Source organism: Salmo salar, chromosome ssa01, assembly GCF_905237065.1.
Source record: "Salmo salar chromosome ssa01, Ssal_v3.1, whole genome shotgun sequence".
NCBI classification, from domain to species: domain Eukaryota; kingdom Metazoa; phylum Chordata; class Actinopteri; order Salmoniformes; family Salmonidae; genus Salmo; species Salmo salar.
The window spans coordinates 88,683,096-88,710,375 of NC_059442.1; the positions used below are offsets into that span (position 1 = coordinate 88,683,096).

General features: G+C 42.8%; 2 protein-coding genes, 2 non-coding genes and 1 pseudogene across 6 annotated transcripts in view; all 5 read left to right on the forward strand.

Moving 5' to 3' along the window:
• The first annotated feature begins 54 nt into the window (after positions 1-54).
• On the forward strand, positions 55-9,898 carry rsl1d1 (ribosomal L1 domain containing 1). 2 transcript variants are annotated; one of them, XM_014208462.2, is made up of 9 exons: positions 55-163; positions 693-832; positions 1,001-1,139; positions 5,361-5,509; positions 5,840-5,941; positions 6,187-6,280; positions 6,657-6,791; positions 8,696-8,824; positions 9,417-9,898. In XM_014208462.2, exons 1-9 carry the CDS (start codon positions 122-124, stop codon positions 9,510-9,512), a joined length of 1,026 nt encoding a protein of 341 aa, XP_014063937.1. In that variant the 5' UTR covers positions 55-121; the 3' UTR covers positions 9,513-9,898. The 2 variants fall into 2 exon arrangements, with proteins under 2 accessions (XP_014063937.1, XP_014063946.1); XM_014208471.2 differs by lacking the exon at positions 8,696-8,824.
• On the forward strand, positions 5,127-5,254 carry LOC123726826 (small nucleolar RNA SNORA55). The gene has a single exon (XR_006758979.1). It is a non-coding gene; the product is annotated as a small nucleolar RNA SNORA55 (small nucleolar RNA).
• On the forward strand, positions 5,978-6,105 carry LOC123726827 (small nucleolar RNA SNORA55). The gene has a single exon (XR_006758981.1). It is a non-coding gene; the product is annotated as a small nucleolar RNA SNORA55 (small nucleolar RNA).
• Positions 9,899-22,975: 13,077 nt separating the features above from the next.
• Positions 22,976-26,527, forward strand: LOC123744661 (tumor necrosis factor receptor superfamily member 17-like; annotated as a pseudogene).
• Positions 26,528-26,648: 121 nt separating this feature from the next.
• The window catches only part of LOC106609547 (sorting nexin-29), a 156,613-nt gene continuing 155,981 nt past the window's right edge, over positions 26,649-27,280 (forward strand). For both annotated transcript variants that reach the window (XM_045724039.1, XM_045724041.1), the window contains exon 1: positions 26,649-27,103. In XM_045724039.1, the coding sequence (XP_045579995.1) occupies positions 27,097-27,103 (7 nt within the window). In that variant the 5' untranslated portion in view covers positions 26,649-27,096. The remainder of the gene's footprint in view (positions 27,104-27,280) is intronic.

Here is a 27,280-nt window from a genome sequence, read left to right on the forward strand (position 1 = left end):
GTGACCTTTTTGAATTGTCCTCAAACTGTTTGCAAATAAAGTTGGAAAGTTTCAATTACAAGAGTGACGTGGGCCAATCGATATGCGCATGCGTTACCCCGGATAAAACACGTGAAGAAGCATGGCAGACAAATCTGAGGAGTTGGTGCTGGATCGGGTGCAGGTAATGTCTAAAAATTACTTTGATAATGTCTTCTTCAACAAAGTGTAGTTATATGGATGCCAGGAAAAGCGGGGTGATATCAGTAGGTTATGTTTTGTAAGCCACCTTTCTTTGGAGTTAGCAACCAGCTGGATAGCAAGCTAGTTAGCGTTAGCTTGTGCGGTCGGATAGTTCGCAACACGAGGCAAGTCACTTATTTTCTGTATATTAACTGGGAACGCTGTGAACACATTTTCAGAGTTGTCTACAACTCCTTCCAGTTGTTCTTAGTAAAACTGCCATTGGAAAAATATCGACCCTTTTACTAGTCCGACTTTTGTAGGTTAAAAGTGGGAAAGGTTTTAACGTTGGCTAGCTATCGTTCGCTTTCTCACCTGAGCTGACTTGTTCAGGACAATTTGGGTAACTTAGTTAGCAAACCTAATGCGGCTAGTTATTTGCATTTAGCTCATGTCTATTTTAACAAAATTACAGAAATATTCATTTCACTGTTTTTACATTAATTAATAACTTCTCATTGTGTTCCCAGGTAAAGAAGGCAGTTCAAGCACTGCAGGCTTTCCTGAAGACTAAGTCTACCCCAGACTCTCTGCTCCTGGATGAGAGTCAACACCTATCCCTCCTCTTTACACTATGGAAAATTCCCAAGCAGGCCCAGACCATCCGCATGTGAGTCCCTCTGCCAACACTGTCCAGAGCTACAAACCAACATGGTTACATAATACATGCATAGCTATAGACAAATAAATTGAATGTGTAGCCCAGGCAACCCCTTGTCCTGCAGTATAGTGGTGAAACTGTCCAGTAATAACCACACGTCTTCTGTTTCTCCCTCAGCCCCTTGCCTCATGGCATCCGCACCGACACAGATGAGGTGTGTCTCTTCACCAGAGATGAGCCCAACATGACCCCTGACCAGACCCAGAGGTTCTACAAAAAACTACTGGCTGAGAGGGGTGTCAAGAACGTCACAGAGGTATTACTAACACCACTAATAATATTAGTTATTATTGATTGTGTTTGGTTTTCTAGACACCTGAAGTGCTTACCTCGTCCTCCAATGCATCTCTTCATCTGATTTACTTTAGTCTGTAGTAGAGGTCAACTGATTAATCGGAATGACCGATTAACTTCTCAGGGCTACGTGGGCCACCCACGGTTCACATTATTCAACAGCCAGTGAAAAATCACAGCGCCAAATTCAAAACAAAATGTCATAATTTAAAGTTCTCAAACATACAACTATTTTACACCATTTTTAAAGATAAACCTCTTCTTAATCCAATCACATTGTCCAATTTCAAAAGGGCTTTACGGCGAAAGCATAAAGTTAGATTGTTAGGACAGTGCCAACACAAGAGAAACCACACAGCCATTTTCCAAGCAGGAGAGGGGTCACAAAAACCATAAATACAGCTAAAAGTAAGCACTAACCTTTGATCTTCATCAGATGACACTCCCAGGACTCAATGTTACAAAATACATGTATGTTTTGTTTGATAAAGTTAAAATTTATATCCAAAAACCCCATTTTAAATTGGTGCATGATGTTCAGAAAATATTTTTCCTCAAGTGCCGGTGAATCAGCACAACAATTTACAAAAATATTCATCATAAACGTTGATAAAATATTAAACTTATTCAAAGAATTATAGATAAACATCTCCTGAATGCAACCGCCATTTGAGTCATCTAAAATCATAAATGGCATTAAATATTCACTTACCTTTGATCTTCATCAGAAGGCACTTCCAGGAATCCCAGGTCCACAAATGTTGTTTTGTTTGATAAAGTCCATAATTTATGTCCAAATACCTCCTTGTTTGCGCGTTCAGTAAACTACTCCAAATGTAGGAAGCGCACTGAAAATTTCACGACAAAGTCAAAAGTTCTATTTACGTTCGTTGGAACATGTCAAACATTGTATAGCATCAATCTTTAGGGCCTTTTTAACATACAACTTCAATAAGATATCAATGTCTTGAAAAACGTTATGGAACACAGCTACCTCATCAAGTAAATGCGCACCAATGAACTCATGTCATTTTCTGAGTTGCCAACTTCCCGGCCTTCTTGTTCGCTCTGTTCAATGCAAAAGCCTGAAACAAGGTTCTAAAGACTGTTGACATCTAGTGGAAGCCTTAGGAAGTGCAATGTGAACCTTAAGTCACTGTTAGATAGGCAATGACTTAAAAAGACTACAAGCATCAGATTTCTTACTTCCTGGTTGGATTTTTCTCGGGGTTTTGCCTGCCATATGAGTTCTGTTATACTCAGACATCATTCAAACAGTTTTAGAAACTTCAGTGTTGACTCTGGGCCCAAGTATTAGGCAGTTTACTCTGGGCATGCTTTTCATCCGAAATCGAAAATACTGCCCCCTACACCTTGACAGGTTAATTAGGGCCGATTCAAATTTTCATAACAATCGGTATTTCTGGGTGTCGATTTGCCAGTTTTTGGGGTTTAAAAAAAATATATTTTTAGCATTTTTTTTAAGACCTTTTACACGGCCGGATAAAAACGTAATGTCACATAAACCCAAACCACAGCTAAATGCAGCACTAACCTTTGATCTTCATCAGATGACACGCCTAGGACATTATGTTATACAATACATGCATGTTTTGTTCAATCAAGTTCATATTTATATCCAAAAACAGCTTTTTACATTAGCATGTGACGTTCAGAACTAGCATACCCCCCGCAAACTTCCGGGGAATTTACTAACAATTTACTAAATTACTCACGATAAACGTTCACAAAAAGCATAAGAATTATTTTAAGAATTATAGATACAGAACTCCTCTATGCACTCGATATGTCCGATTTTAAAATAGCTTTTTGGTGAAAGCACATTTTGCAATATTCTAAGTACATAGCCCAGCCATCACGGGCTAGCTATTTAGACACCCGGCAAGTTTAGCCTTCACCAAAATCAGATTTACTATTATAAAAGTTTGATTACCTTTTGTTGTCTTCGTCAGAATGTACTCCCAGGACTGCTACTTCAATAACAAATGTTGGTTTGGTCCCAAATAATCCATTGTTATATCCGAATAGCGGTGTTTTGTTCGTGCGTTCCAGAAACTATCCGAAATGGTAAATCAGGGTCGCGCGCATGGCGCAATTCGTGACAAAAAATGTCTAAATATTCCATTACCGTACTTTGAAGCATGTCAACCGCTGTTTAAAATCAATTTTTATGCAATTTATCTCGTAAAAAAGCGATAATATTCCGACCGGGGATCTCCTTTTCGGCAAACAGAGGAAAAATCACAAAGACGGGGGCGGCCAGGGCACGCGCCTAAGCCCACAGTCCCTTGATCGGCCACTTGAGAAAGGCGATAGTGTTTCAGCCTGGGGCTGGGATGATGACATTCAGGTTTTTCCCTGGCTCTGAGCGCCCATGGAAGACGTAGGAAGTGTCACGTTAGAGCAGAGATCCTTTGTAAAAGATAGAGATGGCAAAGAAGTTCAAGAAATGGTCAGACAGGCCACTTCCTGTAAAGGAATCTCTCAGGTTTTGACCTGCCATTTGAGTTCTGTTATACTCACAGACACCATTCAAACAGTTTTAGAAACTTTGGAGTGTTTTCTATCCAAAGCCAATACTTATATGCATATTCTAGTTACTGGGCAGGAGTAGTAACCAGATTAAATCGGGTACGTTTTTTAATCCAGCCGTGAAAATACTGCCCCCTAGCCATAACAGGTTAATCAATACACAAGTATATATTTTTAAACCTGCATATTTAGCTAAAAGAAATCCAGGTTAGCAGGCAATATTAACCAGGTGAAATTGTCACTTCTCTTGGGTTCATTGCACGCAGAGTATGCAACAGTTTGGGCCGCCTGGCTCGTTGCGAACTAATTTGCCAGAATTTTACGTAATTATATAACGTTGAAGGTTGTGCAATGTAACAGGAATATTTAGACTTAGGGATGCCACCCGTTAGATAAAATACGGAACAGTTCTGTATTTCACTGAAAGGAAACACGTTTTGTTTTCGAGATGATAGTTTCCGGATTCGACCATATTAATGACCTACGGCTTGTATTTCTGTGTGTTGATTATATTATAATTAAGTTTGTGATTTGATAGAGCAGTCTGACTGCGCGGTGGTAGGCAGCAGCAGGCTCGTAAAGCATTCATTCAAACAGCACTTTCGTGCGTTTTGCCAGCAGCTCTTCGCTGTGCTTCAAGCATTGTGCTGTTTATGACTTCAAGCCTATCAACACCCAAGATTAGGCTGGTGTAACCGATGCGAAATGGCTAGCTAGTTAGCCGGGTGCGCGCTAATAGTGTTTCAAACGTCACTTGCTCTGAGACTTGGAGTAGTTGTTCCCCTTGCTCTGCATGGGTAACGCTGCTTTGAGGGTGGCTGTTGTCGATGTGTTCCTGGTTCGAGCCCAGGTAGGAGCGAGGAGAGGGACGGAAGCTATACTGTTACACTGGCAATACTATAAAGTGCCTATAAGAACATCCAATAGTCAAAGGTATATGAAATACAAATCGTATAGAGAGAAATAGTCCTATAATTCCAATAATAACTACAACCTAAAACTTCTTACCTGGGAATATTGAAGACTCATGTTAAAAGAAACCACCAGCTTTCATATGTTCTCAAGTTCTGAGCAAGGAACTTAAACGTTAGCTTTCTTACATGGCACATATTGCACATTTACTTCTCCAACACTTTTTTTTTTTTTTGCATTATTTAAACCAAATTGAACATGTTTCATTATTTGAGGCTAAATTGATTTTATTGATGTATTCTATTAAGTTAAAATAAGTGTTCATTCAGTATTGTTGTAATTGTTATTATTACCAAAAAAAAACGTCTGAGTTAATCGGTATCGGCTCTTTTTGGTCCTCCAATAATCTGTATCGGCATTGAAAAATCATAATTTGTCGACCTCTAGTCTGTAGCTAGTGTTTGGTCATCCAATGTGAATAAGTGCACCTCAGCAAACCTTGTCCTCCTGTCTGTGTTGGCCTTGGCCAATGATGGTGCCATAGTGACTCAAAGTATATCCAGATGGACCTCCCTCTCTATTGGAGTCTGTCTCTACAACTTTGACACAGTTACATACTGTATACGCATGTAATAATGATCAGAGCTTGTCGTTTTTTGATATGTTCCTTTACTTGTTGGTGCATGACTCACCCAGGCATATCCCTGTCTTTCTATAGGTGATCCCTTACAAAACGCTGAGGACCGAGTACAAGCCCTTTGAGGCCAAACGAAGGCTGCTGGGGAATTTTGACATGTTCCTGTCAGACGACCGTGTTCGTCGCATGCTGTCCTCGCACATTGGCAAGCACTTTTACGAGAGGAAAAAGTACGCGTGTAAATGTTTTATTGGTTGATCAACTTGTCTATTTTAGTCAAATGAAATCTGTTTTCACTTATTTTGCATTGGTTCGGAACCTGGTTCACTCAGTATGAATTTTGGTTTTAAATCCAGTGCTATATGAACCTCATTCCAGTGAGGCAGGGGAGTGGTGTCCTTTTTGTGCCGTCTCCCTGTTCACTCTCTGGGAACATCAACATAGCCCCAAGTGCTGTTCCCTGGCTTTGAAATGCATCAAATCACTTAAGTTCACATGTGCTTTCAAGCTAGCCCTTCTGGCGTTCTAATCTAATGGGGTGTTTTCTCTCCTCTGCTTAGGGAGCCTTTGTCAGTAAACCTGCGGAGCAAGAAGCTGGCCTTGGACATCCAGCGAACCATCCAGGGAACAACCATCTCCATTTCTAAGAAAGGCTGCTGCTGGTGAGGCCTGCTCCCAGCTTGACTTGATGAATAAGTGCACCCCAGCAAACCCTGTCTTCCTGTCTGTGTTGGCCATGGGCAATGATGGTGCCATAGTGACTCAAAGTATATCCAGACGGCCCTCCCTCTCTATTGGAGTCTGTCTCTACAACTTTGACACAAAATGGCAAGTGTCTAATATTGTTAGTGTTCATAGAATTCATTAATTTACACTGCCTCTTGTATCATGTAATTGATTTTTTTAGCATGGCTCGTGTGGCCCACTCTGGGATGGCTGCAGATGAAATAGCCGAGAATATTGAATCGGCTGTTAGCACCGTTGTGACCAAACTACGCATGGTGAGTTTGCTGCCAGGGATCCTCGAGCTCACTAATGACTTGTATCCAGTCACTACAGATATTTACACGTATTATGGTCAGGTATACTCAATGTTAAATAAATGTTTGGGGCCCAGTCTGAAAATGCTTTCGAGAACTGTTGTCTGGGGTGAGTTTACTGGGCCTGTAGTACTGTGGTACATTAAACCCATGTGCCTCCCACGCCCCAACAAAGCAAGGCCTTTGACAAGAGGCCACAATCAGATGCTATACACAGGATAGCAATGCTTTTGGCTGTACCATTAAATGTTTTTTGCAGAAATGAAGTTGACCTAAAAAAGGTATGCGTGAAAGTACATGTTTGAGACTAGATGGCTGCTCTCTTACTGCTTTGCAGAAAGGACCATTGATTAAGATCATCCACCTGAAGAGCCAGTCATCAGTAGCTCTGCCCATCTACACCTCTAACATTAACCACCTGACCCTCTTAGAGGAGACACAGAAACAGGCCCGTGCAGCCATGGATGCCAAGGTAGGAGTGCTACACACAAATGATTGTAAATAGTATTTTAAGATTATAATGTAAGTCATATCTATTTGTCAAATTAAATCTTTCAAAGGACTTGTCTTTGCACTGGTTCGGAACCTGGTTCACTCAGTATGAATTTTGGTTTTAAATCCAGTGCTATATGAACCTCATTCCAGTGAGGCAGGGGAGTGGTGTCCTTTTTGTGCCGTCTCCCTGTTCACTCTCTGGGAACATCAACATAGCCCCTAGTGCCACATATGGACTATGGAGGTCAATTTCGTGTGTGTATGTATGTATGTTACTGCTCAAAAAATAAAGGGAACACTTAATCAACACAATGTAACTCCAAGTCAATCACACTTCTGTGAAAGCAAACTGTCCACTTAGGAAGCAACACTGATTGACAGTAAATTTCACATGCTGTTGTGCAAATGGAATAGACACAGGTGGAAATTATAGGCAATAAAGGAGTGGTTCTGCAGGTAGTGACCACAGACCACTTCTCAGTTCCTATGCTCCCTGGCTGATGTTTTGGTCACTTTTGAATGCTGGCGGTGCTTTCACTCTAGTGGTAGCATGAGACGGAGTCTACAACCCACACAAGTGGCTCAGGTAGTGCAGCTCATCCAGGATGGCACATCAATGCGAGCTGTGGCAAGAAGGTTTGCTGTGTCTGTCAGCGTAGTGTCCAGAGCATGGAGGTGCTACCAGGAGACAGACCTGTACATCAGGAGATGTGGAGGAGGTCGTAGGAGGGCAACAACCCAGCAGCAGGACCGCTACCTCCGCCTTTGTGCAAGGAGGAGAATGAGCACTGCCAGAGCCTTGCAAAATGACCTCCAGCAGGCCACAAATGTGCACGTGTCTGCTCAAACGGTCAGAAACAGACTCCGTGAGGGTGGTATGAGGGCCCGACGTCCACAGGTGGGGGTTGTGCTTACAGCCCAACACCGTGCAGGACGTTTGGCATTTGCCAGAGAACACCAAGATTGGCAAATTCGCCACTGGCGCCCTGTGCTCTTCACAGATGAAAGCAGGTTCACACTGAGCACGTTTGACAGAGTCTGGAGACGCCGTGGAGAACGTTCTGCTGCCTGAAACATCCTCCAGCATGACCGGTTTGGCGGTGGGTCAGTCATGGTGTGGGGTGGCATTTCTTTGGGGGGCCGCACAGCCCTCCATGTGCTCGCCAGAGGTAGCCTGACTGCCATTAGGTACCGAGATGAGATCCTCAGACCCCTTGTGAGACCATATGCTGGTGCGGTTGGCCCTGGGTTCCTCCTAATGCAAGACAATACTAGACCTCATGTGGCTGGAGTGTGTCAGCAGTTCCTGCAAGAGGAAGGCATTGATGCTATGGACTGGCCCGCCCGTTCCCCAGACCTGAATCCAATTGAGCACATCTGGGACATCATGTCTCGCTCCATCCACCAACGCCACGTTGCACCACAGACTGTCCAGGAGTTGGCGGATGCTTTAGTCCAGGTCTGGGAGGAGATCCCTCAGGAGACCATCCGCCACCTCATCAGGAGCATGCCCAGGCGTTGTAGGGAGGTCATACAGGCACGTGGAGGCCACACACACTACTGAGCCTCATTTTGACTTGTTTTAAGGACATTACATCAAAGTTGGATCAGCCTGTAGTGTGGTTTTCCACTTTAATTTTGAGTGTGACTCCAAATCCAGACCTCCATGGGTTGATAAATTGGATTTCCATTGATTATTTTTGTGTGATTGTGTTGTCAGCACATTCAACTATGTAAAGAAAAAAGTATTTAATAAGATTATTTCATTCATTCAGATCTAGGATGTGTTCCCTTTATTTTTTTGAGCAGTTTATGAGACACAGACCCCACATCCTCCTGCTCATAGAGAATACCTGTAACATTTTTGTTTGTGAATTCCAGAGAAATTCAAGCAAACAGAAATCTGCTAAGGAACAGAAGTCTACAGAAAGAAACACTGGTACTGAGCTAGAGGAAGACATTCCACAGCTTGTTCCCATAGTAACACCAAGCAAAAAGGCTAAACTGGAGGTCTGTACCACATGTGTCAAACCAAATGCATTTTAATTAGATTCTATTTTTAGTTGGATCAATTTGTCTTTGTCAAATTACATACTTGCTGACTTGTCTTTGCACTGGCTCGGAATCTGGTTCACTCTATGAATTTTGGTTTAAATCCAGTGCTATATGAACCTCATTCCAGTGAGGCAGGGGAGCGGTGTCCTTTTTGTGCCGTCTCCCTGTTCACTCTCTTTGAACACTGATAGACTGAGGTTAATTGACACTTTGTATCAGTCCATTCTCTCTCCTGGCACACCAGAGGTGGAACCAGCTTCCCCCTGAAGCTAGGATAGCAGTCCTTGCCCATCTTCTGAAAACATCAGAAAACCCACCTCTACAAACAGTATCTTAAATAATCCTCGCCCCCCCCCCCCCAGCTCTGATTTTACTGATGGCTGTTATTGAAGAAAAATGTACTTTCTATGCATGGTTGTCCAACCTAGCTGTCTTAAAGATGAATGCACTAAGTTGCTCTGGATAAAAGCATATGCTTAATGACTAATGTATCTACGGAAGACTCCTCTCAGTACTGTGCTAATTGATTACTCATCTCTGCCTGTAGAAGCAGACCAAGAAGGGACTTGAGAAGGCTCCCAACCCGACAGGGGGGAAGAAGGCTATGAAAACAAAAAGCAAAAGGACCAAGAAGGCTGCTTAAAGGAAAGTGCTTCAATCTTGATGCCTGTTTTGTCTTGACAACTCAATGAACAAAGCGTTCCTCTCCATTAATGTCTGTGTATTACTCCCCCTTTCTCTACATGGAACTGACTACATCACACTGATTGTAAAGGACTGGTTTATAAATATAGGACTGTTAACATTTCAGTTTGTTGACTTGATCCAAGGACAAACTCAAATGAGCTGCAATTGTCTGCCTCAAAGGGTTTTGTTTAAAATCATCTTGTGTAAGCTCAACTTGTAAATTAAAAATAAATACTACCAAAGTGTTTAATTTGTTATACAAAATGGGCTCACTGTCAATATTTAGTGACTATGTAAGATTTGTATGTGATGCAAACCAATTAAATGAGGCTCTTTAGTGTGGTTCCTGATGCATTATTCTTGAGTGGTGTTTACCATGGTGAACTCAGTCAGAATACAGTAGTCTCAGGTGACGAGGCTATTGTTGAGAGCAGGCCGTGTTTACCTTTCTAATGTCACACTGGGTTCACTGTAGAGTGCTCTTATTAGACTAGTGGTCTTACTAATGTTTAACATAAATTCTTGAAATATTTCTGTAATATCCATTTGATGCCAAGTCAATTGTTCACTGTCGCATGAATTTCAAAGCTGCTGCAGTTAGTGAGTTGACAATCCACGCCTACTAGTGGTCCACATCTGTCTAGTATTGACCCCCCCCCCCCTCCCTGTGTGGTGTGGTTAACGGGGTGGAGTTGTCTTTAGGAACCGAAGAGCAGTCAGGCTCACGTAAGTAGGGAGGCTGCTGTCAGTAAACAGGTAGCCTAGTGGTTAAAAGCATTGGGCCAGTAAAAGGTTGATGGTTTGAATCCTGGGGCCGACTAGGTGAAAAGGCCTGCCCTTGAGGAAAGCGCAACCTTAATTGCTCCTGTAAGTATTCAGTGCATATGACAAATGTCACTCTGGATAAGCGCATCTAATAAAGACAAAACAATTATATTGCAGAAGTATATGTTAATTCATGAGGTGAGATGCAAACTATTCATCTCGTTCACTTTGAGGAAAATGGCAGTTCCGTAAGGGCAGCTTGTCACTTGAGGGCGGAGTCTGACAAGACAGTCATTGCATCATCCTTATGAGGATGGCGTCCTAGAACAAGATGTGAGGAGAGTCCTGTGTCCAGAACTAGACCCAAACACTCCAGAATCACATTGCTGGGCCTACATCTACAAACCAGTCATGGTGATGGGAGCCCTGATGCTCCACTCTGGTGTGAGTATGCCTAACATGCCACTGCACTGGTCTACCTTTCCGTGAGGAGGATGTGTGTGGTGGAGGGGCTGGTCTTGATACCCGTCATGAAGTGCAAGCAGAGACGGTTGGGTCAGGAGCAGGTCCATCAGCAGTATGTAATGGGCAGGAATTAATTCATCACATATTCTGTTGGATCCTAATTGTCTTTTAAATAATGATATATATACTTTTTTTTAAAAGTATTTATTTAGAGACCCTTGGATGTTTTTGATTAGGCTGCATCTCCTGTCAGGTATTCAGCTGCCTTTATTGTTCTCGAGGGAACTTCAGAAAATACCATTCCTTGCCTATTTTAGATGGACCCTAAAATAATTTCTAAATATTTGCATGATAAAGTATCATCCAAGAAGATGTCTTCAAGCTGTCTTGACAACCAAAAGTTACAGTACTTAGAAATGTTTTACTGTGAGCTTTCAGCATGTGTCTCTGTGAGTGCGCACTGTGCTCTCCAACAGACCAAAGGCTTCAGTGCACAACACCTGTGTACCGACCTGAATCCACCACTTTTGGAAATTACATGACTTTCTGGACCTTAAAGAACTTTTGAAAATGAATGATTTGTGGACTACAGGAAAAACAGGACCGTGCACAAAGTATATGTCCTAACCGACTTGCAAAAACTATAGTTTGTTAACAAGGAATTTGTGGAGTGGTTGAAAAATGAGTTGTAATGACTCCAACCTAAGTGTATGTAAACTTCCCACTGTATGTGAGAATGCTATTTATTGACTACAGCTCAGCGTTCAACACCACAGTGGCCTCGAAGCTCATCACTAAGCTAAGGACCCTGGGACTAAACACCTCCCTCTGTAACTGGATCCTGGACTTCCTGACGGGCCACGCCCAGGTGGTAAGGGTAGGTAACAACATATCTGCCACGCTTATCCTCTACACGGGGGCCCCTCAGGGGTTCTTTCTCAGTCCCCTCCAGTACTTCCTGATGACTGCATGGCCAGGCACGACTCCAACACCATCCTATAGGGAGGAGGTCAGAGACAAGGACAACAACCTCTCCCTCAACGTGATCAAGACAAAGGAGATGATTATAGACTACAGGAAAAGGAGGGCTGAGCACGCCCCCATTTTCATGGACGGGGCTGTAGTGGAGCAGGTTGAGAGCTTCAAGTTCCTTGGCATCTACATCACCAGCAAACTAACATGGTCCAAGCACACCAAGACAGTTGTGAAGAGGGCATGACAAAACCTATTCCCCCTCAGGAGACAGAAAAGATTTGGCATGGGTCCTCAGATCCTCAAAAGGTTCTACAGCTGCACCATCGAGAGCATCCTGACTGGTTGCATCACTGCCTGGTATGGCAACTGCTCGGCCTCTGACCGCAAGGCACAACAGAGGGTAGTGCTGCTCTTTAATTACTTCTTACTTCTATTTCTTACTCATATTTTTTTTTAAACTGCATTGTTGGTTAGGGGCTCGTAAGTAAGCATTTCACTGTTGTATTCGCTGCATGTGACTAATAATTTGATTTGATTTTACTTCCATTTTCATGGCGCAAATATAAGTAAAGGACGTGAAGTTTGTGGAGAGGAGATATCAGGGAGTTGACCACTGTAAATGCCATTTGGTTTGCGGTCGTCCACGAAATAGTTGGAGTGTTCATATTGTTGACCGGGTGGTTGCAGACATATCCTGCAACGATTTATTCATCTATGCAGGGGCCGTCATAATCATCCTCAGTCTCATTTGGTGGGTGTTCTGGTTGGTGGGGAACATCGAGGTGCAACCAGAGGGACAGGAAGATGACGTTAACTTGGTCAAACTAAGGAACAAAGGGATCAGCAGTGTTGTCAGGAAGGTGTAAAACAGTCTTACTAATGATTCCGATGGAACGGGAGGGCCAACAGAGAAGGGCCCTGAACGACGGTTAGAAATGTTACCGCTAACGGGCAGCAAGCACTCTGTACATTAATTATCAGTACACCACATCAGCTCCATCTAATGAACTTACCAGAGAGACACTGAGAATATGATTTGACAGGTAATTTTGTTTCAAGTCAATTGGCAATATAATAATGAAGCAGTCTTTAATAGTGTTCAGTTATAATTATGTATATAAACCATGGATTGGTGATGCTATGTATGGCCATTGAGAGGCTTTGAAGCCACTGGTCAGCCATATTGGAACACAGCCCGGGATCGAACCCGAATCTGTAGTGACGCCTCTAGCATTGTGATGCGCCACTCGGGAGCCCTAAAAATGATACTTAGGAAAATGTTTTAATATATTTTTTTCATGTTTTATTTGTGTGATTAGCTTACATAAAATACTTTAAAAGAATGCAAGTACTTACAATATGAGTGAAATAGTTTTCCTTCCAAAAATTGTAGTTATGTTAAAAAGCAGCTTTTCTGTATTGGAATGTTGTGGGTGTACCCCAACAACATAATGGTGTGGCCATATATCGGTCATAAAAAATCTGAATGCAGGTAGACTGCTGATTAGCCAGCTCATCATCCTCTAGACCTCTGACATCATACTCTATGAGGAAAGAGCAAGCAATTGTTAAACCTTCTGTTTGAGATACAAGTTTGAGAAGGGTTTGTTTTAAGTGTTTTTTCCCCCAATTAATGCTTTGCCACAAATACGAGTATAGAATGACTCAACAACCTTATTTGGGTATGAGTTAACAGAGTTTGAACTTTTAAAAGTTTGATTTTCACTGGATAATTACTTTAAAATGTTTGAATTGAATGTAAATCTATATTACCTACTTTGTGTGATGAGTAACACCCTCCTGCTGTGAGTATAGTTCCTCTCTCATTCTGAAATCTCACCAGTCTATGTGTGGCACAAGGACTAATCCCTACATTACTCATTACACTCTAAAAAGAAAAAGGTTCCTGGAGTATCCTTTAGGGGTTCTTCAAGTTGAAACTGTGGGGGAACCCCTATAAGTTCCTTCGAAGAAGCCTTTAAAGGTTTAAAGACAATATAAATTGTTTTTGTTGTTGTAGTAATCTCTAAAAAGTATAATGAGAGAGAGAGAGAGAGAGAGAGAGAGAGAGAGAGAGAGACAGCTGCATGTGAGCTCTCACATTTCCCAACATGTTTTTACAAAAATATAGACTTATTCAGGATGCTACAAACCTACAACCTAATTTTGGACAAAATTACCTGGAAGGATTACTACTACCAAGGATTCCTTTTCCGAAGCTATATAGAGGGTGCTCTGGCAAATAAACAGCAGAGACCTGAGGACACCATCCAACCTGGAACTGAAACAGACCAGATACAACTTCACTACAAGACTACAAGAAATATGCTCCCAGAAATAAAAGCTTCTCCCAAGTGGGTGTGTCACCTACTCCCGTTGCCTGCTGCACTGCTGCTTGGTTCCACCTGGCGATGTGTTCACCGTCTGCCCTGGCCTGTCTCCCCCTGTCTGATACAGGTACCCCCACCACACTTCCCCCTCTCTCCTGAGCTATCGCTCGCCTCCAGCACACACGCATTTACATTTACGTCATTTAGCAGACGCTCTTATCCAGAGCGACTTACAAATTGGTGCATTCACCTTATGATATCCAGTGGAACAACCACTTTACAATAGTACATCTATATCTGTTTTGGGGCGGGGTTTAGAAGGATTACTTAATCCTATCCCAGGTATTCCTTAAAGAGGTGGGGTTTCAGGTGTCTCCGGAAGGTGGTGATTGACTCCACTGTCCTGGCGTCGTGAGGGAGCTTGTTCCACCATTGGGGTGCCAGAGCAGCGAACAGTTTTGACTGGGCTGAGCGGGAACTGTTCTTCCGCAGAGGTAGGGAGGCGAGCAGGCCAGAGGTGGATGAACGCAGTGCCCTTCTTTGGGTGTAGGGACTGATCAGAGTCTGAAGGTACGGAGGTGCCGTTCCCCTCACAGCTCCGTAGGCAAGCACCATGGTCTTGTAGCAGATGCGAGCTTCAACTGGAAGCCAGTGGAGTGTGCGGAGGAGCGGGAAGGTTGAACACCAGACGGGCTGCGGCGTTCTGGATGAGTTGTAGGGGTTTGATGGCACAGGCAGGGAGCCCCGCCAACAGCGAGTTGCAGTAATCCAGACGGGAGATGACAAGTGCCTGGATTAGGACCTGCGCCGCTTCCTGTGTGAGGCAGGGTCGTACTCTGCGAATGTTGTAGAGCATGAACCTACAGGATCGGGTCACCACCTTGATGTTAGCGGAGAACGACAGGGTGTTGTCCAGGGTCACGCCAAGGCTCTTAGCACTCTGGGAGGAGGACACAATGGAGTTGTCAACCGTGATGGCGAGATCATGGAAAGGGCAGTCCTTCCCCGGGAGGAAGAGCAGCTCCGTCTTGCCGAGGTTCAGCTTGAGGTGGTGATCCGTCATCCACACTGCTATGTCTGCCAGACATGCAGAGATGCGATTCGCCACCTGGTTATCAGAAGGGGGAAAGGAGAAGATTAATTGTTTGTCGTCTGCGTAGCAATGATAGGAAAGACCATGTGAGGATATGACAGAGCCAAGTGACTTGGTGTATAGCGAGAATAGGAGAGGGCCTAGAACTGAGCCCTGGGGGACACCAGTGGTGAGAGCACGTGGTGCGGAGACGGATTCTCGCCATGCCACCTGGTAGGAGCGACCTGTCAGGTAGGACGCAATCCAAGAGTGAGCCGCGCCGGAGATGCCCAACTCGGAGAGGGTCGAGAGGAGGATCTGATGGTTCACAGTTGGTGAACCATCACCAACTGATGGTCGCACTGTTGGGGCGAGTGACTCTGCACTTATAAAGTTGTTATAAACTCAGCAAAAAAAAGAAACGTCCTCTCACTGTCAACTGTGTTTATTTTCATAACAAGATTTAACAACTGAGACATAAACTGAACAAGTTCCACAGACATGTGACTAACAGAAATGGAATAATGTGTCCCTGAACAAAGGGAGGAGGGGGGGGGGGGTCAAAATCAAAAGTAACAGTCAGTATCTGGTGGGGCCACCAGCTGCATTAAAAACTGCAGTTCATCTCCTCCTCATGGACTGCACCAGATTTGCCAGTTCTTGCTGTGAGATGTTACCCCACTCTTCCACCAAGGCACCTGCAAGTTCCTGGACATTTATGGGGGGAATGGCACTAGCCCTCACCCTCCGATCCAACAGGTCCCAGACGTGCTCAATGGGATTGAGATCCGGGCTCTTTGCTGGCCATGGCAGAACACTGACATTCCTGTCTTGCAGGAAATAACGCACAGAGCGAGCAGTATGGCTGGTGGCATTGTCATGCTAGAGGATCATGTCAGGATGAGCCTGCAGGAAGGGTACCACATGAGGGAGGAGGATGTCTTCCCTCTAACACACAGCGTTGAGATTGCCTGCGTGTGATGTTCGGATGTACCGATCCTGTGCAGGTGTTGTTACACGTGGTCTGCCACTGTGAGGATGATCAGCTGTCTGTCCCGTCTCCCTGTAGAACAGTCTTAGGCGTCTCACAGTACGGACATTGCCATTTATTGCCCTTGCCACATCTGCAGTCCTCATGCCTCCTTGCAGCATGCCTAAGGCACGTTCACACAGATGAGCAGGGACCCTGGGCATCTTTCTTTTGGTGTTTTCAGAGTCAGTAGAAAGGCCTCTTTTAGTGTCCTAAGTTTTCATAACTGCGACCTTAATTGCCTACCGTCTGTAAGCTGTTAGTGTCTTAAGGACCGTTCCAGAGGTGTATGTTCATGAATTGCATGGAAAACAGTGTTTAAACCCTTTACAATGAAGATCTGTGAAGTTATTTGGATTTTTACGAATTATCTTTGAAAGACGGGGTCCTGAAAAAGGGACGTTTCTTTTTTTGCTGAGTTATATATATATATATATATATTGCTATTTCCCTCATGACTCCTGCATGCTTTGTTGACTATGAACGTTCTTGTTTACCCAACTGTGGGACAGACTGTTTGTTCCCACACTCGGGACTCTGACTCTCTATTGGTTACACAGACTTTTGGCCTCCCATCCTATTCTAACCACCTCTCGCCGGCTTTGTATTCATGTTTACTGATGAAATTGCTGTACAATATGATCTTGTTGCCATCTAACGCACATTCAAACATCATAAATCAACACTGCAGAGCTCTCCCTGTCCTCTGCCGTGTCTTGAATGTATTACTGTTGATGATATCTGGAAATGTGCATGCCCATCTACTGTTGCTAGCACCAATTCTGATTCATGCTTTGATATCTGCTTCACTGATTTATGCTCTCGTAAAAGCCTGTGTTTTCTGCATGTTAACACTAGAAGCTTATTGCCTAAAATGTATCAATTTAAAGTGTGGGTTCACAGCTCCAATCCAGATGTGTTGGTCATTACTGAGACGTGGTTAAGGAAGACTGTTTTGAATACTAATGTTAACCTTTCTGGTTTAACCTTTTTCGGCAAGACAGATCCTCCAAAGGTGGGGGAGTGGCAATCTTTACCAAGGATCACCTTCAGTGCTCGGTTGTCTCCACCAAGTCTGTCCCCAAACAATTTGATTTGCTGGTTTTAAGCAGTAAACTTTCAAATAGCTCTTTGTTGATTGTTGCTGGGTGCTATCGTCCTCCATCAGCACCGGCCTGTACCCTACCTGCCCTAAGCGCTCTCCTGGCACCTTACACTTAGTCTGAGTTTGTCCTGCTAGGTGACCTGAACTCAGACGATGCTTAAAACACCTGACCAAGTCCCAAAGCAATGGGACTCCCTAAAACTTTCTCAGATTGTTACCAATCCCACAAGGTATGACTCCAAAACACCCAGAAAGGCTACTCTCCTCGATGTTATCCTCACAAATAATCATGATAGATATCAGTCTGGTGTTTTCTGTAATGACCTTAGTGATTGATTACTGTTTTACAGCCTGTGTTTGTAATGGCTGCTCAGTGAAACGACCTGTCCTGATTTGTCATTGACGCTTGCTAAAAAAAACTTTAATGAGCAAGCATTCCTTCATGAACTGGCCTCTGTAAAATGCTATAGAATCAGCTTGATCCCCTCTGTCGAAGATGCTTGGACCTTCTTTTTTGATATTTTCAGTGTTATTGTTAACAAACACGCCCCCGTAAAGAAAATGAGAATTAAAAACAGGTTCAGCCCCTGGTTCGACTGTGATCTTGCAGAGTTACTCTACCTCAAGAATTGCATTTGGCGAAAGGCTCGGCAGACGCATACTTAGGCTGACTGGCTCTCGTTCAGGCAAATGAGAAATAAGTGCACTCAGGCTATCCGGAAGGCCAAAATGTGTTACTTTAAGGAGCAGTTCTCTGTGTGTCTAACCCCAAGAAGTTCTGGAAAACGGCTAAAGACCTGGAGAATAAACCCTCCTCCGTACAGCTGCCCATGTCCCTTAATGCTGATGATGTGGTTGCTACTGACAAGAAGCACATGGCTAAGCTCTTTAATCACCACTTCATTAAGTCAGGATTCTAATTTGACTCTGCCATGTCTCCTTGCCCGTCCAATATTTCCTCATCTCCCACCCCTTCTAATGCAACTAGCCCCAATGCTCCTCCCTCTTTTTCCCCTGCCCCGCTACAAAATTTCTCCCTTCAGGCAGCCACTGAGTCCGAGGTGCTAAAGGAGCTCCTTAAACTTGACCCTTTAGACCCTTTCTTCTTTAAGGTTGCTGCCCTTATCATCTCCAAGCCTATCTTTGACCTTTTTAACCTGTCTCTCCTTTCTGGGGAGGTTCCCATTGCTTGGAAGGCAGCCAAGGTTTGTCCTTTATTTAAAGAGGGAGATCAAGCTGATCCTAACTGTTATAGGCCTATTTCTATTTTGTCCTGTTTATCAAAAGTGTTGGAAAAACTTGTCAATAATCAACTGACTGGCTTTCTTGAAGTCTATAGTATTCTCTCTGATATGCAATCTGGTTTCCGCTCAGGTTACGGATGTGTCACTGCAACCTTAAAGGTCCTCAATGATGTCACCATTGCCCTTGATTCTAAGCAATGTTGTGCTGCTATTTTTATTGACTTGGCCAAATCTTTTGATACGGTAGACCATTCCATTCTTGTGGGCCAGCTAAGCACTATTGGTGTCTCTGAGGGGTCTTTAGCCTGGTTTGCTAACTACTTTACTCAAAGAGTGCAGTGTATAAAGTCAGAACATCTGCTGTCTCGGCCACTGCCTGTCACCAAGGGAGTACCCCAAGGCTCGGTCCTAGGCCCCACGCTCTTCTCAATTTACATCAACAACATAGCTCAGGCAGTAGGAACCCTTCTCATCCATTTATATGCAGATGAAACAGTCTTATACTCAGCTGGCCCCTCCCCGGATTTTTTGTTAAACACTCTACAACAAATCTTTCTTAGTGTCCAACAAGCTTTCTCTACTTGTAACCTTGTTCTGAACACCTCGAAAACAAAGGTCATGTGGTTTGGTAAGAAGAATGCCCCTTTCCCAACATGTGATTACTACCTCTGAGGGTTTAGAGCTTGAGGTAGTCACCTCATACAAGTACTTGGGAGTATGGCTAGATGGTATACTGTCCTACTCTCAGCACACATCAAAGCTGCAGGCTAAAATTAAATCTAGACTTGGTTTCCTCTATTGTAATCGCTCCTCTTTCACCCCAGCTGCCAAATTAACCCTGATTCAGATGGCCATCCTACCCATGCAAGATTACGGAGATGTAATTTATAGATTGGCAGGTAAGGGTGCTCTCAAGCGGCTAGATGTTCTTTACCAGTCGGCCATCAGATTTGCCACCAATGCTCCTTATAGGACACATCATTGCACTCTATACTCCTCTGTACACTGGTCATCTCTGTATACCCGCCGCAAGACCCACTGGTTGATGCTTATTTATAAAACCCTCTTAGGCCTCACTCCCCCCTATCTGAGACATCTACTGCAGCCCTCATCCTCCACATACAACACCTGTTCTGCCAGTCACATTCTGTTAAAAGGTCCCCAAAGCACACATATCCCTGGGTCACTCATCTTTTCAGTTCACTGCAGCTAGCGACAAACATGCAAACTGGACAGTTTTATTTCAATCTCTTCATTCAAAGACTCAATCATGGACACACTTACTGACAGTTGTGGCTGCTTTGCGTGATGTATTGTTGTCTCTACCTTGTTGCCCTTTTGGTGTTGTCTGTGCCCAATAATGTCTGTACCATCTTTTGTGCTGCTACCATGTTGTGCTTCTGCCATGTTGTGATGCTACCATGTTGTTGTTGTGTTGTGTTTCTACCATGCTGTGTTGCTGCCATGCTATGTTGTCTTAGGTCTCCCTTTATGTAGTGTTGTGGTCTCTCTTGTGATGTGCGTTTTGTCCTACAGTGAGGGAAAAAAGTATTTGATCCCCTGCTGATTTTGTACATTTGCCCACTGACAAAGAAATGATCAGTCTATAATTTTAATGGTAGGTTTATTTGAACAGTGAGAGACAGAATAACAACAAAAATCCAGAAAAACGCATGTCAAACATTTTAGAAATGATTTGCATTTTAATGAGGGAAATAAGTATTTGACCCCTCCGCAAAACATGACTTAGTACTTGGTGGCAAAACCCTTGTTGGCAATCAGAGGTCAGACGTTTCTTGTAGTTAGCCACCAGGTTTGCACACATCTCAGGAGAGATTTTGTCCCACTCCTCGTTGCAGATCTTCTCCAAGTCATTAAGGTTTCGAGACTGACGTTTGGCAACTCGAACCTTCAGCTCCCTCCACAGATTTTCTATGGGATTAAGGTCTGGAGACTTGCTAGGCCACTCCAGGACCTTAATGTGCTTCTTCTTGAGCCACTTTTGTTGTATTGGCCGTGTGTTTTGGGTCATTGTCATGCTGGAATACCCATCCACGACCCATTTTCAATGCCCTGGCTGAGGGAAGGAGGTTCTCACACAAGATCTGAAGGTCCATGGCCCCGTCCATCGTCCCTTGGATGCGGTGAAGTTGTCCTGTCCCCTTAGCAGAAAAACACCCCCAAAGCATAATGTTTCCACCTCCATGTTTGATGGTGGGGATGGTGTTCTTGGGGTCATAGGCAGCATTCCTCCTCCTCCAAACACGGCGAGTTGAGTTGATGCCAAAGAGCTCAATTTTGGTCTCATCTGACCACAACACTTTCACCCAGTTGTCCTCTGAATCATTCAGATGTTCATTGACAAACTTCAGACAGGCATGTATATGTGTTCTTGAGCAGGGGGACCTTGCGGGCGCTGCAGGATTTCAGTCCTTCACGGCGTAGTGTGTTACCAATTGTTTTCTTGGTGACTATGGTCCCAGCTGCCTTGAGATCATTGACAAGATCCTCCCGTGTAGTTCTGGGCTGATTCCTCACCGTTCTCATGATCATTGCAACTCCATGAGGTGAGATCTTGCATGGAGCCCCAGGCCGAGGGATATTGACAGTGCTTTTTTGTTTCTTCCATTTGGGAATAATCACACCAACTGTTGTCACCTTCTCACCAAGCTGCTTGGCGATGGTCTTGTAGCCCATTCCAGCCTTGTGTAGGTCTACAATCTTGTCCCTGACATCCTTGGAGAGCTCTTTGGTCTTGGCCATGGTGGAGAGTTTGGAATCTGATTGATTGATTGCTTCTGTGGACAGGTGTCTTTTATACAGGTAACAAACTGAGATTAGGAGCACTCCCTTTAAGAGTGTGCTCCTAATCTCAGCTTGTTACCTGTATAGACACTTGGGAGCCAGAAATCTTTCTGATTGAGAGGGGGTCAAATACTTATTTCCCTCATTAAAATGCAAATAAATGTCTAACATTTTTGACATGCGTTTTTCTGGATTTTTTGTTGTTGTTATTCTGTCTCTCACTGTTCAAATAAACCTACCATTAAAATGATAGACTGATCATTTCTTTGTCAGTGGGCAAATGTACAAAATCAGCAGGGGATCAAATACTTTTTCCCCCCTCACTGTATACATTTTATTTACATTTGTTATTTTTTATCCCCCATCCCTGTAGGAGGCCTTTTGCCTTAGGGTAGGCCGTCATTGTAAATAAGAATTTGTTCTTTACCGACTTGCCTAGTTAAATAAATAAAAAAGGGTTCTTCAAAGGACCCCTTTTAATGGATCCCCGATTAACCTTTTGAAGTACCTTTTGGGGTTAATTATATTGCTACCACCCCTCCCCTATTATTAGTAGTATTAATAATAATACGCATAACAATAATACAGTATTTTAGTTGTCGGTGTTTATTATGATTTTAGTGCCAAAGCAGAATAAAAAAAATGTAAATATGAGGTAAACTCCAATGGGTATATCCTCTGGCGTGTTGATCTTAATGTGTTGATGTTCTCCGTATCCATAGCCTGAATGATTTTGCAGTTCATGGTTTCCTGTTATATTGATCAGAGGTGTAGGAAGGGGGAAGTCTGAATCAAAAAATGTATAATTATACAGATGTTTAACAAAACATGCACACCATCGTATTCATACCTTGGCTTTTGTGATAAATTTGAATGAAAAAAAAAAATAAAGTTTTGATAATGGTTTTCATACACATACCGTGTCAATATATGGTATATTCATTGAAGAGGTAAGGGAGGAGGATGGTACATATGATCTGCATAACAAACCATACCAATTGACATACCTTTGTATGCCTTCTTGTCTGTATACCTGCAGACACAGACACAAAATTGAGCAGTTAAGTCATCTGCACCCAATACAGCTAGCCTTCAACATATTCTTATAGCCTACAGTACATATTCTTACCTTTGTTGATTGATATCCGTTTAATTGTGTCCATTTTCTAATTTAGAAAGATTTGCACAAATATGGAAAGATAGATGGTATCATCATAAAACAATATCAATTTATATCATATAAAGGACAAACCTTACCTTTAATTGAGGAGATCTTTACATTTTTCAGTTAAGTGACTGCACCTGTTGTCCTTTCAAATCCAAACGTTTCAGTTCGGCAGTTAGGTTCTTGCAAGAACCCCCACCAACTAAGGAGGTTCCTCGATGAACTCCACCTCCTATGGGGTTCTTGGAAGAACCTTTTGGGGGCAATTTTCATTGCCAAGAACCATGAGGTTCTTCAAAGAACTTTGAGGATCTTAGAAGAACCCTTGTTGAACCCCTAATTCTTTGAGTGTATTTACACTCTTAAAACCAGGCCCCCATAACTGCCCAGTCAATCTCACTCACTGAAACTGGAAAGTAAACCATTTTAGATCTTATTCTTGATTGTCTTATAGTGTATTGCTATGTCAGAAGGACAGTGTGGATACTATTATGATTGGCTAGTCTAGGAATGTAAACAATGTTATTTAAGATGCAATTCACCGCCCAGGGTATGTATAACACACTGTACCCAATGTAAGTACAATACTGTTTTTAAATGTCTAACATTTGACAATGAGTCCTGAAAGTCGTTAAAAAGTATAATGCAGATGTATGAATAAACATGAATCATTTAAAATTACTTTTTTAAATAAAATCTGTTCTAGTACTAGGGCTTTGTTCCTGGAGAGCTACCGTCCTGTAGGTTTTCACTCCAACCATAATCTAGCACACCTGATTCTAATAATTAGCTGGTTGATAAGCTGAATCAGGTTAGTTACAACGGAGGTGGGATCAAAAACCTACAGGAGTGTAGCTCTCCAGGAACAGGGTTGGAGAGCCCTGTTATACTATAGCATTGTTATAAATATTGGCATTAGAATTGTTATGTGAAACATTGTATTGTTAGCCTTTACACTCAAGAAAAGGAAGCATAGACAAATTCAGCTGGCCCAGTGAATCTGTAAGATATAGTATGAACATTATGGACATATTTCTTTCTGCTGTTACTCTGTCCAGCATCAGAGATCAAAGCCCTTGAGCCATTCAACGTTAGTCTGACCCTGGTCTGGTTGTTTGTGTTCCTGTATGCTTTTACTACTCTGCTGCAGGTACTGAGGAAGAAGGCATGCAGACGTTTCCCAATGAAAAAAAGTAAGATAGAGCCCAAAGAAGCATAGGGAGGTAAGATGTGGTTATAAAGTGATGGGTTGTTATCAGCAGTCGGGTTACCTGTCTGTCTAGGGCTTTTAAGGATGACCGACCATATTATCGCCACAATGGGCCACGAGTCATGACCGCAGTCAAATTCCACGTGGCCATTTAGTCAGGGTAACAAGGCTTCTCCAAAACTGCACTCGGATGTTGCTGATGGTCACAACAATACACACAAATCTAAAAGTAAAAGTATTATTAAATATTATATTAAGATGAGCAATGGATGCCAGGCTTCCCAAAAAATGTTACAAAAAAATATATAAAAATATAATAATAGTAATCATTGTCTCTCGTCACTTTTTGTTTCATAATTTTCTTTACCTTAGCAAGAAGCTGAATGTATCTCACCAGAGAAAGCATCAGAGTGAACAAAACACCACCCCTCTGTCTCTATGTGTAGGCCATCTATCTGATGCTGTCTGGTCCAAAAGAGTGGCATTGTAGCCACCAGTAGCATTGAATGCAAGGGAAGCCAGCAAGCATTTGGCCTCCCTTGATAAAGTATAAAATAATGGCCAATCAACATTGAGCTAAACTGAGTGAGCTCAACTGTGAATGGTCCTGGCACACCAACAACAACAAAAAAGTGTCAAGGGAAGCAAGTTTGAATTTGGAGTCACTCCTATCAAAACGCATCGAGAACGTATGTCATTGACAGAAACAACTTTTATTGTTGCATCTTCTTGTGTTGTTGTCCTCAAGCTAAAAATGGTCCCTTTCCTAAATTAGCCATGGATGGGAGATAGGGATTTGGACTTGTGGTTTTACTTAATTCTCCGTACTGGCCAATGATTATAACGCCGATTCTGATCCAACCATTAATTCGTACATTATGCCCCTGGCCTGAGAGGATGGAAGTTCAATATGTAGCTAGACGTAGAAGGCTAATGTTAACTAGCTAAAGTTACCCATGAAATGGAGTTAGGTTAGCTGACATGGGCTAGTTGATCTGGACATTTCTGACAAGTCATAAATAGCTCTGTAAGGTATGCAAAGACTAACATGACAAAAGGAACTGATGATACACTACTCAATTTCAAAATAGCACCTTGTGTATTCTACTATTACAACATTCAAGAGTAAGTTTAAAACCAGATTGAGTTCCTTTAAAATAAATACATGAATACTCTCATAGTTCGGGAACCACTGTCCTAAGACAAAAATGTTAAGGGTGTACTGTATGACAGAGTGATAGACCATTTCATCAACATGGAAGCGAGGAGGATGGCATTACCATCTCTCTACAAGTAGGGTGAGTCAACATGTTTTTACTACTTGCATGCACACACACACACACACACAGTAATCAGAAACATGGACAGTCACATCATATTTAGCTTACATAGATTGGACTAAATTGTTTTTGGTATCTTTTAGTAGTCACTGTATTAGACTAAGCATAGGCAGGGTTGATTTTAGCATGTAAATCTTGGTGGGGCAACAACAACAACAAAAAACATGCCCACAATCTGTTAGGGCCTACATAAAACTGTCCCAACAGCAGAGTCACAACATCTTACCACTGCTACACCTGGCTATCAGCGGAGCCTTGTCTGGCAGCGAAACAGTACATTCAGCCTAATTTACTGCATTTAAAAAAAACAAAGCTAATATGGCTGACTTGCTTAAACAAATGTGGTTTCTATTGACAATTGAGATGTACAAACTATGGCATAAGGGGACGACAAGCAGATAAGAGGCAATCCGTAATTTAGATTAAAACATTAATGAGCGAGTTAGGACGGACATCGTCAATAGAACTATTTGTTCAGCACTTTTGAAATGTACAGCAACAGAATTCAGGACATGGGCCGTTCTTATAGTGTTCTCCCTGTACACCAAGTCAGAACCGTAGGATAAATAAAGGGGGCAACGCATGCTTTCACATTTCACATGATGGGAAATTTGGGATGGCTGTTGTCAGCAGGCACACAGGTGATTGATTCACTGATTTTCCCCTCCATAACAACCTGTGACTATTCTGTGAAGAACTACTCTTTTTCCAACACTTAATTAATGTAATGCATATCCTTGTGACTATACACAATACATTGCCTAACCCTTATGCTTATATCACTATCAATTAAATTACATTCAAGGGGCTTTATTGGCATAAAGTGAAATAGAAAAACAAAAGTAAAATTAACAAAAGTGAACAGTAAATATTACACTCACACAAGTTCCCCAAAAATAAAAACATTTAGTGTCATTATGTCTATATACAGTGTTGTAGTGATGTGCAAATAGTTAAAGTACAAAGTGAAAATAAATAAATATGGGTTGCATTTACAATGGTGGTTGTTTTTCACTGGTTGCCCTTTTCCTTTGGCAACAGGTCACACATCTTGCTGCTGTTTTTGGCACACTGTGGTATTTCACCCAATAGATATGGGAGTTTATCAAAATTGGAATTATCATGTGTAACTCGCGTCATCGTCATCTCCCAGTGTCCCGACTTCAGGAAGCAGAGTGTCCCAGGACTGAGAGGGTCTCTGATTATGTCCCTGAGCAGACCATGGTTATCATGGGTCAGAACAGCATGACGAGTGGAGCTGGAACCATGATTCTCCAGGAGGGAACATACAGCCAAACTCCAGACTGCAACTCCAGCCTGCCTGTCCCTTCCACTGATGAGGGCACCACTATACTGGTCACAACTAAGACAGTACAGATCTTTAATCACACGGAGGAAAATACAGAGGGGTTGTGGAGGTCTGGCTTTGCAGCTTGATGTCTCTAGTCTAGAGATCAGACGTGCTCTCTCTCACACACACAGCTTTTCATAAAAAGAGAACAGTCAGTGCATACTGTTTTTGAAAACAAGTGAACGTTTAACACTGATTCAGATCAAAATCGCTCCTAACATGTCATATGACAACAGTGTGTCTGGTCATGTGACCTGCAGCGCCGACGTTGTTTCGCTTTGCAGGCAGTGGCACCGAAGTGTCAAAACGAATTCCTTTTATTACAGCTAAACGATTACCAGAGCCACGACAGTACAGTCGCCGAATCGACCAATGCGGATGGGTTTGTTAGTAAACCATTTTATCTACAAATGTGACTCGGTTGAACTATATAGCGATAAACGGCTACTCGCAGGCCTCTGTAGTTCCAGCCGACCGGAGCAACAGTGGGCCACGGACCGAGGTTGTGTTGATGGGAAGGGAGGGCTGAATCATGGAAGTTGTGCTTTCTGCCACCCAGGGTTCGGTTCGTACAGAATGTGATGAATCGCAATAGAATTCTGGATATCCACCAAGTCGAACCGAAGAGCCATGAACTAGTTTACATGTGGTGTGTCAACTACTAACATACTCGGACTGACAGAATGAACGGTGAGTTGTAGCTAAAAAAAAAATGTACTTTTTGTTCTACTATCACCAGTTGACACCTGGCTTTGGCTTATTGCGCGAATTTTGTCTTATTTACGCACATAGGCCTATTAAAACAGAGGTTTAGAATGGATGACAAAGCGTCATTATCATGTGAGTTCAGGAAGACGTGAAGGATAT

Bases quoted from the DNA above. Each gene is read 5' to 3' on its own strand.
- rsl1d1 (XM_014208462.2), top strand. From the start codon at position 122: ATGGCAGACAAATCTGAGGAGTTGGTGCTGGATCGGGTGCAG. The intron at 833-1,000 runs GTGAGTCCCTCT...TTTCTCCCTCAG, and splicing joins CAGGCCCAGACCATCCGCAT to CCCCTTGCCTCATGGCATCC. The intron at 6,281-6,656 runs GTGAGTTTGCTG...ACTGCTTTGCAG, and splicing joins TTGTGACCAAACTACGCATG to AAAGGACCATTGATTAAGAT.